The sequence below is a fragment of the Melospiza melodia genome, chromosome 2 (assembly GCF_035770615.1).
Source record: "Melospiza melodia melodia isolate bMelMel2 chromosome 2, bMelMel2.pri, whole genome shotgun sequence".
Taxonomy (NCBI): Eukaryota; Metazoa; Chordata; class Aves; order Passeriformes; family Passerellidae; genus Melospiza; species Melospiza melodia.
In genome coordinates, this window is record NC_086195.1 from 92252069 (window position 1) to 92269856 (window position 17788).

The 17788-nt window shown below is 43.5% G+C and overlaps 1 protein-coding gene across 8 annotated transcripts in view; it reads right to left on the minus strand.

Annotated features, from left to right (window-relative positions):
* AKAP11 (A-kinase anchoring protein 11) overlaps positions 1-15563 on the minus strand; it is a 50929-nt gene extending 35366 nt beyond the window's left edge. For 7 of the 8 annotated variants that reach the window (XM_063149357.1, XM_063149362.1, XM_063149360.1 and 4 more), the window contains exons 1-2: positions 15037-15563; positions 6154-6381 (exon numbers count right to left, since the gene is read on the minus strand). In XM_063149357.1, coding sequence (XP_063005427.1) covers positions 6154-6301 — 148 coding nt within the window. In that variant the 5' untranslated portion in view covers positions 6302-6381; positions 15037-15563. Of the gene's footprint in view, positions 1-5264; positions 5345-6153; positions 6382-15036 lie in introns of those variants that run through there. The other variant, XM_063149363.1, reaches the window with a different exon arrangement.
* Between the last annotated feature and the right edge of the window lie 2225 nt (positions 15564-17788).

Below are 17788 nucleotides of genomic sequence, written 5' to 3' on the forward strand. Positions count from 1 at the left end.
TGAGACTGGCACTGCTGAGTTGAGACCAAACTAAGAGCAGCTGAGCTCAAACTAAAGGGCAAGAAGGAGATGAACAGGCAGCGGAAGCAGGGACAGGTATTCTGGGAAGAGTAAAAGGACACTGCCTGGTTTTGCAGGTTAGAAGGCCAAGGTGAGGCTGAACTTGGCAAGGGATGCAAAGAATAAGAAGGGCTTCTACAGGTATGTCAGAGAGAAATAGAAGGTCAAAGAAAATGCACTCCCACCGAGGAACACAGCTGGCAAACTAGTAACAACAGATGAGATGACTGAGGTACTCCACAACTCTTTTGCCTCAGTCTTCACTGGCAACCTTTCTACCTACACCTCTCCAGAGGATGGACTGGAGGAGCAAAGAGAAGATCAGGTTTGCAATCACCTGGGGAACCTGAACATACATAAGTCTATATGACCTGTGGAGAGGCATCCCAGAGTTCCGAGAGAACTGGCTGATCTAGTTACCAAGTCACTCCATTAAATCTGAAAAGTCATGGCTGGAAAATGGGAAACATGGTATCCACCTTAACAAAGGGTAGAAAGGCAGATCCTGGGAACTGCTCACTTGTTGGTGTCACCTCAGATCTTCTCTGTGCCTGAGAAGATCATGGAACGATGCTCCTAGAAGCTGTGCTAAGACACATGGAGACAGGGAGGTGATTCAGGACAGCCAGCACAGTGTCACCAAGGGCAAGTCCTGCCTGACCAGCCTGGTGGCCTTCTATGATGGGGACAAGGAACAAGCTACAGATGTCCTCTATCTGGACATCCATAAGGCTTTTGACACAATCCTCCATCCTCCTCTCCCAATAGGAGAGATATGGATTTGATGGGTGGAATGTTCAGAGGATAAGAAGCTGGTTGGATGGACCCATCCAGAAGAGAGTAGTCAACCATTGAGTGTCCAGATGGACCCTGGTGCCAAGAGGTGTCCTGCAGCAGCTCACAGCAGGACCAGTGTTATTTAGTACCTTCATTAATGCCACAGACCACGTGAATCAAGGGCACCCTCAGCAAACTTGCAGAGAACACCAAGCTGAGTGGTGTGGCTGACATGCCTGGGGGATGGGATATTATCCAGAAGGACGTGGATAAGCTCAACCAGTGGATCCATATGAAATTCACCAAGTTCAACAAGACAACACTCAAGGTCCTGTACCTGGGCTGGGAAAATTGCCAGTGTCAATACAAGCTGTAGAATGAACTGATTAAGAACAGCCCTGGGAAGAATGACTTGGGGGTGGTGGTGCACGAGAAGATGGACATGACCCGGCGATGTGTGAGTGCAACCCAAAAAGCCAGCCACACTCTGGGCTGCAGGAGGAGCCAGCAAGCAGGGGGATGCTCTGCTCTGGTGAAACCCCACCTGCAGTGCTGCATCCAGCTCTGGGGTCCTCAGCACAGGAAACACATGGACCACCTGGAGCAGGTCCAAAGCAGGGTCACAAAAACAATCACAGGGATGGAGCATCTCTGCTATGAAGACAGGACGGAAGAGTGGGAGTAGTTCAGCCTAGAGAAAGCTCTGGGAAGACCTTACAGAAGCCTTTCAATGTTTAAAAGAGACTTATAAGAATGACAAGGGTGAACTTTTCAGCAGCACCTGTTGTAACAGAACAAGGAGGAATGGCTTTAAAGTAGAAGAGGGTAGGTTTAGGTTAGATACAAGAAATCTTCTGCAATGAAGGTGGTGAGCCACTGACACAAGCTGTCCAGAGGTTGTTGGCGCCCCATCCCTGGAGACATTCAAGGTCAGGCTGGGCAGAGCTCTGAGCAACCTGATCCAGCTGTAGATGTCCCTGCTCTTTGCAGGGTAATTGGACAAGATGGGCTTTAAAGAACCCTTCTAGCCCAAAGAACTCTACAAATGTATAAGCCCAGTTTTCCAGAGATGCGCTGAAGAACACTCTTCCCATCAGAGCATGTAACAAGCATTTAGCTAACTTTTCCATATGCATGTTTGAATATATGTAAGGAGCAAAATTAAATAATCAGCTTAAGAGAATCCAACAGGAAATTTGCCATGGATTTCATCTCTTTGTGTAAGTCTATCCCACGCCTAAATTTACTTTAAGTCAATGTGTATTGACAAACCTTAGCGGGCAGAAAAAAAACACATTATCTTTTTTCTGTAAATGTGCTGAGTAAATCTCTTAAATTGTTACAGAGGCATATGTGGACGTGCACACCTATGTTAAACACACACAGGTTATGACAAATTTGAATAAATTTAAAATATATGTAATATGGCATTATTAAAATTAAATTTCAAATAAAAGGTTCTAGCCAATAGTAAATCTATATTATGTTTTAAAAATGAGGTGGTTTTAGTAGTACTAGAGCAAAAACAGACATCTTTCTTTTAAAGAAAAAGTACTATTCTTTTTTGTCTTCAGCACACGGACCTGAGTCAGCCTAGAGAACTCTGATGATGATTTGCAAAAGCCAGGTTTAGTGAAACACTGAGCTTTGAATGATTCATTCAAAATATGAAATTTAAAAATCCTTAAGAAAATACTCTCTTAGAATCACAAAATCATCAAGGTTGGAAGAGGCCTGCATGATTATCTAGTCCAACCACCCATTCCCTCTGGTCCTCTCACTGCAGGCATGGCAGAAGAGTCTGGCCCCCACCACTCTACACCCTTGTTTCAGGTGGTTACAGAGAGTGATGAGATTTCCCCCATGCCTCCTCTTTTCCAGGCCAGGCACCCTGAGACACTCCACATAAGATGTGTTCTACACCTTCCACAAGCTGCCCTTCTCTAGATGTGCTCCAATGCCTCAAAGTCCTTTTGGAACTGAGGGGCCCAAAGCCAAACACAGGATGCAAGGTGCGGCTGCACCAGCGCTGAGTACAGGGGCACAATCCCTGCCCTGCTCCTGCTGGCCACTGCTGCTGACACAGGCCAGGTGCCACCGCCCTTCTTGGCCCCCTGGGCACACCCTGGCTCAGGTTCAGCTACTGGCAACCAGAACACTCAAGCCCCTTTCTACCACACAGCTTTACAGCCACTCTTCCCCCAGCCTGCAGCACGGAGTGGGGTTGCTGTGAGCCAAGCGCAAACCCAGCACTCAGCCTTGCCGAACCCCATACACCGACCTCAGCCCACTGCTCCAGCCTGTCCAGGTCTCCATGTGGAGCCCTCCTACTCTCAATCACATCAACACTCCCATCCAACTTGGTACTGCCACCAAGTTTACTGAGGGTGCACCCAATCCCCACGTCCAGATCATCAGTAAAGATGTTGAACAGGACCTGCCCCAGAACAGACCCCTGGGGACACCACTAGTGCCCAGCCTCCAGCAGGGTTCAGCTCCATTCACCACCACTCCCTGGGCCCAGACATCCAGCCAGCTTTTCACTCACAGAAGAGTGGATAAACTTTTTATCCATGCCATGAGCAGCCAGGTTTCCTAGCAGGATGCTGTGGGAGATGGTGTCAAACTCTTTACTGAAGTCAAGACAGACACCATCCACAGCCTTTCCCTCATCTAAGTGGGATACTTTGTCATAGAAGATCAGACTGGACAAGCAGAACCTTCCTTTTCTAAATCCATATTGGTTGGGACTGATTCCCTAGTTTTCCTGCATGTGTATTTATAACCTTACCTTAACAATTACAACCTTAAACAATTGCTACTAAAAATCAAATTAAGCAAGACTACAATGACAACACAGGCAGAATAGTCTAATGGATTGTCCTCTATTTCTCATTTCTAATGATTTATTTTTCAAGACAGGTCAGCAGTCTTGAAAAAGTCCAGGTATGAAACACAAGTTGTTTTAACCACAGCCACCCACAGGAGCAAAACACATCAAAAGTGAGCAAAATACATCATTTATGGTAAACAATAATGACAGGCTGGGGCCTCTTTTTCTTGCTTGGTTTTAATTCTCTTTCATTGTATTTCTGTCACACAGAAGCAGCAATTTCAAAAGACTCAATCATTTTCTTCTCCTAGATCACTACTAGCTAGTCATCACCCAGAGCTTTCCCCCACTCCCGGGTCTCCACTGTCAAACACTTCCCAGGAAAAAAATGTTACTTGATGTGCTAGGGATATCCACTGGTCTGGATTCTGTGGCTTATGCAATCAACTTTAAGTTTCTGTACTTCAGTCAGTTGTGTATTTTGTACATAACAGAACCACACCAAGTGGGGCTATTATTTTCTAAGCTACAGCACTTTCTCAAGAAAACTTATTCCCACCTAGAGAAAATTTCACCAGAGAATACCTTGTTTAGTTCTCAAGGATTAATTAAATGTAGGTGGTATCTACCACTAAAGTCTAACTGTATGATTCTGAAATAATCTCACAAACATGAAGCCATGTAAGACTCTTCCAAGTGTAACCAGGATAAATTTCGAGCATTGTTACCATTTATTTCAGTATCACTGATCTTTTCCAGAGACAATGTAAGTGGGATTATTTCCCTCCCTATCTCACTCTGGCAATACATCAGAGAGGAGAAGGCTGTATCTTTAAATACAGTTCGGATCTACAGTTCACCCTTTTTTTTCCCCTTTTGCATATAGGATTTCTTTTGGAAACCAGAGAAAAGTACTTCGGTTGTAATAAGAGAGCCAAAGATAGCCCCTCAAAAGAGCCAAGAAAGCAAAGGAGGAACGCTCCTTGTTCCTCCTCCCTTGAGGGAGAAGAGGAACAGGGAGGAGGACATGCGGCGGGAGGGAGGGAGGGAGAGGAGACACTTCTACAGCGAAATGTTCACAACAGGCTGAACTCACTTAACCCGTGCGTACCGACCACAACCCCAACAAGGCAGGTGGGAACGCAAACTCCCGGAGCCTCCGTGCGCCCCTCCGGCTGCACCCGCACGAGTCAGTCAGTCAGTGCCCACCGGAGATGCGGACGGACGGACCCGGCCCAGGGGCGCACCGAGGGCCGTGCTATCGCGGACCCCGCGGGCTCGCTCCTGGAGCGGAGGCGCCGCGCTCCCCCCTGCGCCCCTCGCGTCACCCCGCGCTGCCGTCCAGGCGGCCCCGGCCTCGCCCCGGCCCGCTCCAGGTGGCCGGTGGGGCCCGCGGCAGCTGCGCTGCCCCAGGGGATCCTTCCTCGGGAAGGGCGGCGCAGGATGCGCTTCCCCGGGAGCCCCGGGCGACCTGTGGCAGCGAGCCCCGAGTGACAGGCCGCCGGCGGCGCCCCGCCCTGCGCCCGCGCTCCCCAGCAGGGCGGCCCGCGGGCGAGCGGCTGCAGGGGTGGGAAGAAGAGCGGGCGCTCCGTACCTGTGGCTGTGGCTGTGACCGCCGCCGCCTCCTCAGCGCCCGCCGCCCGCGGCCATGGCCCCGCTGCGCAGCGGCCCCACAGCGCCCGACCGGCGCCGCCGCCCCCGCCCCGGCCGCCGCGGGCCCCGCCCCCTCCTGCCCCGCCCTGCTCCGCCCCGCCCCCGCTCTCGCGACGCTTCCCGCCCAGCCCCGCCCCCGCAGCCGCCGCCGCCGCCGCCGCGCGCTCCCATTGGCGGGAAAGCGGCGGCCGCCCCGGAAACAGCCGAGGCGGCGGCGGGCGCGCGCGGGGCCCGTGTCGGCCACGCCCCCAGGGGGGGCCCTGCGATCCCTGTCCCTGTCCGTGTCCCTGTCCCGGCTGCTGCCCTGTCCCAGCCCCTTCCCGCGGGAGTGCCCGGGCGCGGGCACGGCCGTTGCAAAGCCCGCGGGAGCCGTGCGCCTGCCAGGGGCCGGGCTGCTCCTGCCTGCTCCGTCGGGGCTGGCGGCTGCCGCCCGCTTGCTCGGGGCCGCCTCTCACGGCCGGCCGGCGGCCTCAGCGCGGGGCCTGGGCTGGAGGCGGCAGCCTGGGTTTAGTCGCACGAGGCGCAGACAAAGCTTTGAGATCCTGTTTGAAAATCCCGTGTCCTCCTTCCTTCCACACTGCCTTCCTATATTCAGCGCTGCCGGATTCCTCAGGGCGTCAGGTGTGCATTTAGCCACCAGATAGTTCATTTTCACCTCCTCATGAGTTGTGTGTGTGTGGTGTAGTCGCTGTGTGTTGTCTGCTGTGTGTGTAGGTGTAGTCGCTGTTGGGGGATTTCCTTTCATTTGGATGGAAGCTGTAATCTGGTGTAGTTTGCCAGCATAAAACGCCCTTCCAGCAGCAGCAGCAGCAGCTTGTCCGGGCACAGACCTGGCAGCAGGGACACGGCGAGGAGCTGTGTTGGGCAGTGCACAATGGCTCGTCTGAGCTGTGTGGGCTGAGAGCTCTGTTCCCCCTCAAAGGAGAGGCTCCGGCAATCCGGGAAGAATCCGGGACAGGCCTTCCTCAGAGCCGGCATGTGAGGGGGAAGCTCGGCGAGGAACCACAGAACCGGAGCTCCGCCGGTGGAGACGGGCCCGCGTCTGCCCGCAGCAGCTTCTGCAACGCAGGAAAGAAAGAGTCGCCAAAGCTACGTTCAGAAAATAAATAAATAAATACATTCATAAATAAATAAATAAATAAAAATCCCAAACTTCGTATACTAGGGAAGGGGTTAGGGAGGAAAAAAAACCCAAAGAATGCTGCCCTTGTAGCTTTTTCAGTGCTGGATGGTTTCAAGCTCCAACCTGCACCATTTTACAGAGACAAAGACAGAGAGAAACTGCCCTAGCCCCTTCATAATTTGCACTTTTATTCCACCACCTAAGACCTATTAAAAATATATGAGAATTTTTTTGCTACTGGCTCTCCCTTACTCTTCATGATAATTCCTGCTTCTGCCTACCTGCTGTTTTTACTTAAGCTGTGGCTTTTATTTCTCTTTAGTCTTTCCTGAAGGGCTGTTTGAGTTCTACAATCATTTTAGACACTTCAAAGGGGGTCCATATTCACTTTTGCCAACCTTGTCACAAGGTACCTTGTCACAGACATCTTTTCATTAAAATCCTTTCGTTAGGATTTTTCCTGCTGAAGCTGAGAAGTTTCAGCAACAAAGTGTAAACAATGGTTATCTGCTGCTGTGGAATGCAACAGGTGGATCCGTGATTGGTCTCGTGTGGATGTTTGGATTTACTGACCACTCACGGCAGAGCTGTTCTCGCTTTCTGCTGGGACACAGAACTTTGTTATTCATTCCTTTTCTATTCTTAGCTTAGCTAGCCTTCTGAGAACTTTCCTTCTATTTCTTTTTAGTGTAGTTATAATGTAATATATATAATAAAATAATAAATAAAGCCTTCTGAACATGAGGTCAACATTCTCGTCTCTCTCTTCATCCTGCAACCCTTGCAAGCCCTGTGACAGTACCTGAACTACATTTTCATTTACCCTAAAAACTACTAAGCTGTGCAACAAAGCCACGCAAAGACTACACAGGTATAAGAAACAGAAGATTTGTTCTAGACTATGTCTCACTATGCCACAAGTGGGATATAATGTTCCATGTACTCCCAGGGCCTGCAGGTCTCTATGGGGTGGAGAAGAGTAAATGAATAATAGCCTCAAATATAACTCAAGATAGTCATCATTTCAGTCCCCATTGAGACCAGCCTGATTTGGAAATACACAGTGTTTTGAATAAAGACATTTTAACAGTTTGTTCATCTTCAGCTTAACAACAAAATATCTCCTTTAGACCAACTCCATCATTAAATGCATGTCTTAGTTTTCAAGAAAGATAAAAATTCTGTAAGACGGATTTGTTGTTTTTATATTTCATTGTTTTTTACTTATCAACATTAAGTAAAAAATTACAAAACAAAATAGCTATGGAAGCAATGTAAACATGAAAAAGCATGCTTTAAAAATAAATTCAGGCCTTTTATTCCCTTTGTTTTGGGATTCCCCTTAGACTGTTCAGACTAATGAGTTCCTATGGCTCCCTGCCAAAACCTTGAGAAAAATCAAAGTTTACCCTCATCAGGAAACTATGAAACATAACCCATGGCATGCCATTGTTGTTTACAAAAATAAGAATGTTCTTTTTTTATACAATAATAAAAATGGGGATAGCTTTGAAAAAATGATTTTTTAAACTATTTTTTTTTACAATTGATTTAAATATTGCCTATGGTAAAGCACAGGAAACTTGCCTGGTCAGCCAACACTTCTTAAAATTAATATAAATTATGAAGAAATAAAATGTTGGTCTCTGGGCTCTGGTACACTGAGCCCAGCCTGGGAGGAGGGCACGTTCAGGACAGCCCCAGCCCTGGGGCATCCGACACCTGTGGGGACAGGGATGGGTCTAGTCCAGGCTGGAACACCACTCCACATGTGGGGGTCAGGATCAGACCCCATGAAGGGAATCAGCATCTCAGATGTTTTCTGCCTGTTCATTTGGTATGAGGAATTGGCATCTTTAGAATATTTTTGTCAAAACTACTGTCATGTCCCTGGTGCTATCCTGACTCACTGGCTGCACCTGTCTATTACGTTTGGTATTTCAGGATCACTGGCTTGGAACAACTTATTCAGAGGCTGTCTCAGCGTGAGTTATATGTCATGTCTCTCAGGTATTGAATGCCAGTTCTATAAAATGTGTTGAAGATCTATGGAAGATGTTGAAGAAATAGTCTGTGGCTTTGTTTGACTTTTCTTTTGTCCATATTTTTACTAGTCACTTACTTATATTTTCCCCCTCAGTACATGAAAACTACACAGTTGCATGATTGTGTCAGTGTTGTTTTGTTGGGGTTTTTTGATGATATTACCTCTGGAAAATGTTCCTGTATTACTAAAGCTTTATTAAGGTCAGGCCAGACCTGAAATTATATCCTTCAAGCTACACTTACTATAATAAGGATTGCCTTCACAAGGACAGATAAGTAATTTATAGTATTATTCATGCCTTTAACAGGAGGAGCATATTCTTCCAGTCTTAAAACCTGTGTAAGCCTTTTTTTTCCCTTGATGCCCTTGCAGCAAGCTGGGAAGGATCTGCCGTGCTTGAAAATATTCCACCCTCCTGCTTCCCTCCCCACCACCTCATAATAAAAATCTAAAACTCGCAGCTCGCAATGTAATAATTTCATGAATGACTTCTAGAGGCTTATCTGTTTGTAACATGCCCTTCAGCTCTGCAGCCCAGCTCCCTGCTCCTGTGTCTGCGCTGCTTCTGGCCTGTGCCAGCGTGAGCATTTGTGAAATCAAGCGATAAATGAGATTGAACTGAGAGGACCGGAGAACAACCTGCTTTCCTTCCGTTTTGCTGATCCAGTTCACCAACATAATAAATGTGTCAGCGTGGCACTGGGGACAGCACAGACACAGCTGAGAGCAGACACAGCTTAAATGGTCTTGTTGTGCTGCCAGTGCACACCCAGGCATTGACTTGCTTTGCCATTTAGTGCCTGTTCAGTGTCTCCTTGAAAACACTCCTGACACCCCTGACACGCCTCCAAAACTGGAACTCTGCGTCTCAGTGGGTAATTCTGTGAGTCATCTTGTCATAAACCTGGGCTGGCCATGGTGTTTGTCTCCAGAAAGGGTTGGGTTTATGGAATTATGGTATAATGTAACGGCATATTTTGGTTTCTCTTCACCAAATCCTTCTCAAATCCATTGTTTCCAGTGACATGTTTGAGGAGTCATTTTTATTTGCATGCTTGTGGGTATTTTAACTCATTACTTTTTCAACAGTGAAAACCCAATAAACTTAATATATGTAACTCTGTTGCAGTTATTAGTGGTTCCTCTTTCCCTGGAGTTTGATCTATAATGTATGTAAGTTTCCAAAACAATATGCATAAAGGATGTCATCCACAGTTCTGTTCTGAACTGGCCAGTCATGTCCTGCTGACAGAAGAGTTCTGAGAGCCAGCCTAGGAGGCCTTTTATTGCAGAATGGAAAGCATCACACGCTAACCTTATCAAAAGATGCATTGTACTCCATAGAGATGCTTGCAGATGCTATGAGATTATTATCCAAAGCTTTGGAAAGGTCCCTGAATTCACATCCTTTCTGTGCATTGTGTTTATTAGAGGATGTGATAAACGCCGTCACTGTGTTACACAAGACCATACAATAATAATTGGAGCTGGCTGGGAAGTGAAATTTTTATTCTACAGGAAATTCCAGCTTGTCAATATTTTGTTTCATTGAGTGCTGGAACAAAACATGTTGGCTCTGCAGCCTTTCTGGCAAAAATGGAACAATCTATTTCTTTGCCAGCTGACAATCCTGGGAAGCCAAGAAACCAACTGAGCAGTGGGCCTGATGCCAGGGAGCTGTATAACCAGTCAGCTGAACTGTGGTAAGGAGCCAGCTTGGCCAGCAGCCACAGCCAGATCATGGCTACAGCTTCTGTAGAAAGTTTTGATGGAACCAGGGCAATCCAGAATTTCCAGTGCCAATCTGTTCAATTAGAAGATGGCCAAACACCCTCTCAATAATTGACACCTGTCAGGAGAGGATGTAGCTCCACTCTAGATTTTGTTGCTTATATGTTTCTTTCTTCAGCTTTTGTCTTGTAACTTAGGCACATATCTATTGCTTGTATGAGCAGATTAAATCCAATAATTTTCTTTGAGATTGATGATGATACCCAAGCCCATGAGGGGGTTTTCAGAGTGTCCTTCATTGCTAGTTTTATGATTGTCATTCAAATAACCTTGCGTGCCAGCAGTGCCTCATGGCATCTGCCTGGGTATGCCCTGCTAGCAAGAGTTATACAGTTACTGCAGGCAGTGCAGTGTGAGATTGGAATAAACACTTGTCTGCTATCAGATAACAAACTGTCTTCTTGTCTTCAGCCCAGATTTGCAAAGTTTTAAGATAAACTTGCCAAAATGCAATAACGAGGCAAAAACATCTTCTGAACTAGGGAAATGATACTGATCTCTATTGGGAAGTTGGTGATGTGGAAGTCACCAGCAATATGCAGAGCACCCTTCTCTGTCAGAACTGAGCTGTTTGCTCAATGTAACACTAAACCTAAACATTGTTGCAGGATTCTTGTAATCCTCCAGTTATTTTTCCCTTTTGATGTATTTCTGGAAAGATATCAGATCAGTTTGTAAAAAAAACCCTACATCTTTGCCCTCCTGTAGTTCACGGTTTTGGCATCATCATAAAAGTTTTTTTCCAAATGATTTTTTCAAATGTTTAGATAATTTCTATTATAGAATAAATGTTATAATTCCTTAGATCTGCAGACATTGTACACACTATGCACATTCCTTGTTTCCTTACAGTTGCTGCCTATACCTCCTCTTTAAAGCCCAGAGATGTCCTATACCATCCGTAGCACAAGTGTGGTAACTCCAGGGAACAATGAATTTCCTTGTAAATGTTCAGTGGTAATTAAATTTTCTGCAACTTCATCTATGTAAGTAGTCTCTAATATTCCTGCTGTGAAATTAGAGGAAAACCAGATGCTTTACTGAGACACATTTCAAATCTTGTGCCTTCCACATGTAAACAAATGTGATTCATTTTCTCTCTCGAATTCAACTACTGTGGAGATGCTACAGCATCTGGATTCCAAATTAATTCAATGTCTGTTTTCATTGACCTTTATATTTTCTAAGCATGGCCCAGTTTATTACTGGTTTTACAGAGTTTATTCTTGAACTGGAAATCATTTTATAGGGAATATTTTCCCACAATGAAAATAGTTCAGTGTCATGTTTATGATGTGCTTTCTCCTTCTTTCTGCTGGAGTTCTTACACAGTTTGCTGTGTGCTGCTGCAATATATCCTGAAACGTGGTCTTCATCTCAGATGAAATAACTTGAGCATATGTTTAAGGTTTAAGTCAGTCTCAATATGACCATTCGGCCTGTCTTGTTTATATTCCACACATGAATAACTACTGCTGTGTGCCATTAAATTCTGATTCTCTTAAATTCTGATTCTCAATTTCCTCAGTGTTGCCACATAATCAGAGATTATTTAATTTCCCTTCTGATTCCATCTATAATAGAAATGCTCTTTAAACATGAGCACACTTTAATTATAGTGTTATTGTCTTTTTCCATCAAAATATTGACTGGAAACTACCAAGTCCTTACGTGTCTTGGATGAACCTTTCAGCAAAATAGGAGCATTGATAGCTTCTCCCAAACTTTGTTTTCAGTTCTCTCTCCCTCAAAATAAAAAAAAAAAAAAGGAAAAACTAGGAGTGACAAGGAAACCATCACCTAAAACAAGCTAGAAGTGCCTCATTCCTCCCTCCATTCACATGGTTGTATAAAATATTGCTGTAATACAAAGGATCCTGAAAACCTCAAATCAGAGAGAGGGAATTTTTATAATGGGGCGTTGCCATTGTGCAAAAGTCACTGTACAATCCTTTCCCAGGACTTCTTTGTAAATTACTGTTTGAAGACACAAAATGTTGGCCAAAATGAAACACAGAACAGAAATATCTGAAAGAAATGCTGTGGGGGTCTTCCCTCCCACTTTAAGATGTCTGAGTTTCTGTTTCTGAGCTACCTTCACTGAAGTCATTTCATTTTCCCAGGTACATTTCTCAGCTCAGAAATGTTATATTTACACGCCCAACTGGGAACCATTTAGATTTAATTTTTAAACTGCTTTTAAATTGAAGCTCACTTGATTGTGACAGTAAATTGAGTTTTTCAAGTTGAAGTGTAGCTTAAAATTACACATCCTGGTAACATTGTATTTTACTGGGTATTTTGGACCTAATAATGTTGAGCCACAGTCCATGGTCCAACATTTTGGACATGTACCATTGAAGTATTAGTTATTCTTCTAATTAAGGAAGTTAATTTTTAACTTTGTTGAAAGGAAAGTATCTTCTTTGTGGTCACTTATGCTTTAAAGCTGTGGATGTATATATATATAAAAGCATAATATAAATATCTATTTTAGTATATAAAGTAAAAATCTTTTTCATCAGTCAAAAGGGGACTAATCCAGTGCCTCTGCTCAGTAGCAAGAAACCGCATTAGGAATATTTGAAAACACAATAAAAGTGTTTTAAAATCAAATTGTTTGATCTTCAACAATGTGTCATCATTTACAGCTGATAAGACATTGTTCTGCCTATAACTTAATGGAAAACAAGAATTAATATTTGCTTTCAGATAACTGCCTGGGTCATGCATTACATAATAAAACAGATGTGGTATAGATAAATCAGAATTTGATCCTGAAAGCTGGGTTGTAATAGTATAATTTTTTTTCCTTGTCTGCCAAAAAGTTTCCAGAATTGCCAGTAGCTTTAAATTTCATCAGCTTTGAATACATGGAAGTGTTGAGACTTGTCCTGCAAGTTGGTTATCTTGAGAGATTGCAGTCAAAAGGTTTATTGAAAAATTTCCTGCAACTAAAAGTTACACAAGGATTGATCAACTCTGATTTTCAGTTCCCAAGGGGCAATGAGTGTGGGATACAAGAAAGAAATTAGTGGGTGAAGCACTGAAAATATTTATATCTCTTTATGCTAAAAGGTCTGTGATAGTCATAAATGTTGAACCACACAATTCTGTATGAGTATAATAAAGCCACTCATGGTAAGTTACAATAACATGATGATGGATTCTTTAGTAATATACCCTTTAAAACACATTATACCAAAGGAGAAAAGTGGAAATGGATTTCCATTTCCCTACAAGCCCAGATTTGCTATTTTTGTACCAGAAAATGAAGTTACATTGATCTGATTTGCTTAATCACTGGCAAAATGTGTTCATTTTTCAGGCCATCAAAAGGAGTTTTTGTGGCTGGGAGCTGATGGATATGAAGGATCTGTGTGGGGAAGAACTCCAGGGTTTCAGAAGAATCGCGGAGGACTTTGCCTGTGACTCCTGCTGGGAAGCAATCCAATGTTTTGTTTTCCCATCTCGCTTCCCTCAGGCTCTGGCAAGGCAGGTTTGCTCGAAGGCAGCCTTTCTCCTCCTGCCTCCTTCATGATCCCGGGAGGAGGAGCCTTTTGCAGCTTTGCAGCTTTAGGGCTCATTTTTCCCTATCACAAAAATAGAAGTTTGGGGTTTTTTATGAGGGATGGTTTAGAACACACAAGGCCACTCCTGATAGCTGGTATATGAAATGAGAAATGTGCCAGGATCCAGAGTACAAATTATAGCTTCCTGCCTTTTGGCTTGTTTTTAATTCAAGGATGGTTTTTTTGGTCCCCTTCTGTCTCAGGTGTGCCAGGGGAAGATAATATTTTTTAATGTAAATTCATTTGGTGAGATTGCAGAAACCTGATTGATATTGATGATTGATTATCAGGCTGGATTTCCAAGTAAACTTAATTACAATTTTATAGGTGATGAGTTTTAAGATATTTGAAAATTTGAAATTAATATCTATAATTATGATATGAATAATAAATTGCAACAGCATAGCTATATGGTGTATTTGAGTGTTTTATATGAAAAATACAATGGTGCTAGAGAAAATGCATTATATTCATTAAAACAAAGTGTTCTGCTGAGGCTTTTTAGTGTGAGTGTTCTCCAGTTCTATTCAGGGAAGATAATGATGCACACTGCAGGTGAAGAAGACTTGTCAGGATGATACAGAGCTAATGTGAAATGATTCTAAGTCAAAAGTGAAGTTCTGCCAACAGGACAAAGCACCAAGGAGCAAGATTGCAGCTTTTTTTTTTTGTTTGTTTTGAAAGAAGTTTGCTTAGAACTCTTCTATTAAATTTCCTACCACTATAGAAATGTCAGGATTTCCATCCCAGATCCAACAGTCCAGCCTGTATTCTTGGCTGTAGTTAACAAAAGATGTATGAAAGTGCCCACTATCCAATGCAGACCAAATATAGAAAACATTTATTTATAACTTCTGTCATTTAATAATTGTCTCAAGCTTTTCAGTCTAAGACATACTTTCCCAGAAATGTTCTTGTTAGTGATAAAGATTGATCCTCCAGCTTTTTTCTTCATTTTTAATAAAAATAAGAGCTCTACACATCTTTAAAAACAGGTTAGAATGAAAAATTACTGATTTTTCATTTTAATTAAAAGACTAAAGCCCTACAATAAAAGGAGAATATTGCCAAATACATTGGCAGCCATGCAGGACTGAATTTAGCTGTGCTAGACAATATCCAGGGCTGTGTAGCTCAGTATTTACACTTCTTACACATGCACAAAACACCCCAAACTCACCTATCACAGAGAGATTTATCCAGTTTATCCAAAGCAAAATTCAGACAGGATTTGCCTTCACCAGAATTTAGACATTCTATAAGAAGTGCCACAGGAAGGACCATTAGTAACAGCAGGTGTCTGGGTCTTCTCCTTGTCTCACTGGGAGGAGGAAAGGAAGCTCCAGCAAAACGCTGGGATAAAGTATCTTCCTGGGACACTGGCTACATGTCTAGTCATACAGCTACAGAATTAGTAACACCATTCCAGGCTGTGCCTTCCTGCTTTTTTGGAGATGTCACATTCCAGTATGGCTAACACTGGCTCATCATTTTTAATAGTCCATATAAAGGACCGGGGCACATTGTTTTCCTCTTACAGCGCCCTGGTGTCACTCTGGAGGATGAGAAGCTTTCAGTGTTTCTACCTTAATTCTCTTTTTCTCTGGTCAACCTGAGGATGCAGATTCTGCCAGCTTGCTGATAGTGGTGAAATATTGTTCTCTCTTTCTCTTTTGTCTTTCCTGTGTTCTCCCAGTTCTGCCTCCTCACTGGGCCACTCGTGGTGCTAGATCCTTCTACCCTTGGCTTACTCCATAAATCCAGCTGATCCCAACCACATTGTCACGTTCCTCGATGCTCCTTGGCCATATTAGGGCATTAATGCTGGTTGGCAGAGGGGTCTGACAAAACCCAGTGCTGGAGCAAAGCAAGCAGCAGAGAGGCAGACAGGAAACAGGCCTTGAAATCAAGAGCCTAAAGTTTCTGTTGTTTTAAGTTTCATGGTGGTACAGTGTGTTTGGAAAAGTAGGCGAGCAGCTCCATGGTTTGAAGGGAGTGCAAATGAGGGAGGGAGCAAAGCAACGTGCTGGCAGTGGGCATCTCTCTGTGCTGAACCTCTGCAAGCACTAGGTGGCCTGCTTTTAAAGGAAATGGGCAATCCCATCCCTTTCTGTGTGAAAGAGAGGATGAAAAGAACAATTTGCACAAGTTGTGCATCTATTTTATACATCGTGCTAGTCGTGCTAAAACACAAGTCTGTAAAACACAAATCCTGTGTTGGAAGGCAGAGACACCATCAGCGCTGGTGTTGGGTACCCTCAAGGACACTGAGGCCAGAGGAGAATGCAAGAGGTGCAGCTGACCTGCAAAGTGTGGAATTCAGGCACAGAAACTGCATTTTGGCTGTGGTATTTAATGTCTTCTGGAAAAGTCCTTCTAACAGTTGTAATTTGTGTATCTCTCAAAGAATGACTTCTATTCTGGGCCTATAAAAAGAGTCAGTGCAAAAGGAAAACTTTGCTTTACCACAGGCCTTGAACCACTAAATAAACAAAAAGAAAAAATCAGTTAATATTGAAAGAAAACATAACTTTGGTGAAATAGTAAGTGATTTAACAAATTTCAACAGCATCATTACACATATCATGTGCTCACTGATACCTTACACATCAGAGTCACTCAGTGCCAAAAACTAAGATGCAACAGAATTTTAACATGGCCAGCACCCTAAAAGCCTCATTTATCTCTGTTTAATTTGGGAGGTGGGAAACTGATAGCAGCAATAAGTGAGCCTAGAAGCTAGGATGGGAACATTAATGGATGGATAAAATGTCATGTAACATCTTTTCAGCACTGTGATTCCTCCAGGCAAAGCCCCTCTACCAACCCAAAGGCAACCTGATGGTCAGATTTCCACAAATAACAAAGCAAGTAGGTCTACAGAGGATAGTAGTCCTCTCTAAATTAAGAAAAAGTATTATTTCTTTCCACTCCCCCAGGGATTAGCCTGGATATCAGAAGCATTTAAACTGGGTATTAGCTAAACAGATGTAAAAGAACCACGAGGGTTTATGATTCAAGTTTTTCTCCATTTAATCCAGCAAGGGAAAAAGTCTTTAATAAAAGCCCAGATTGCCCAGCCAGCTAAGAAAACCAAGGACATTGAATCTTATTTTCAAAATATATATGTTTTGAGAGGTGATTTATATTGAAAAAATAAGCCATGATATATTTTTGATCCTGCTAGTAAATGATACAATAATTTATCTTCAGTTTAAAAACTAGTGCTTCCATCAAACCTTAATTGAGCTTAATCAGCCATTAACAGTAGTTTTTATTGACTGAGAAATAAATGGTGATTGATTGGCCTGACATAATTAATTGTTATTGTAGTTTTCAACCATTTAAGCTCATTTGCCCAGGCTACTCTTTCCACAATGTTTGAAAGATTTAATTAATACTGCTGTCAATAATTTAAATAGGCTTAAGATTCTGGGAATTACAGAGTAATCATTTTTATGGCCAAGTGGTCACAGACAGATATATTGAAGTTTTAATTCGGATAACATTTTATTTGAAAAGCAGTATATACCTTCCTAAGACAACTCTGTGAAGGCTTTACACTACAACTGTCAAATTTATGCTGTTCATTAGGTTTCAATGGAGCAGAGCTGGCACAGGTATTGTCCCCTCCATCTCTCCCTGTGTACCTGCCCAGTTCCTTTATAAATTCTTTAAGGAACATACTTGATTTTTATTCATATATAAACTCATTCAATTATTTTCTTTTGATGAGGTAAGATAATAAATGAAAGATGTGAATTCAGCTGGCATCTGGAAAAATATTTTACAAGGCAGTCAATGCTGTTTGATGCTCTCCCTTCTCTTGATCCAGAGCATCGCCACTGTCCCTACATTTCCTCGGGTTTACGGTCTGTGGAGTACAGAAGATGCTCAAAACACAATGGTGTGGAAGGTGAAGGCCCAAAAGA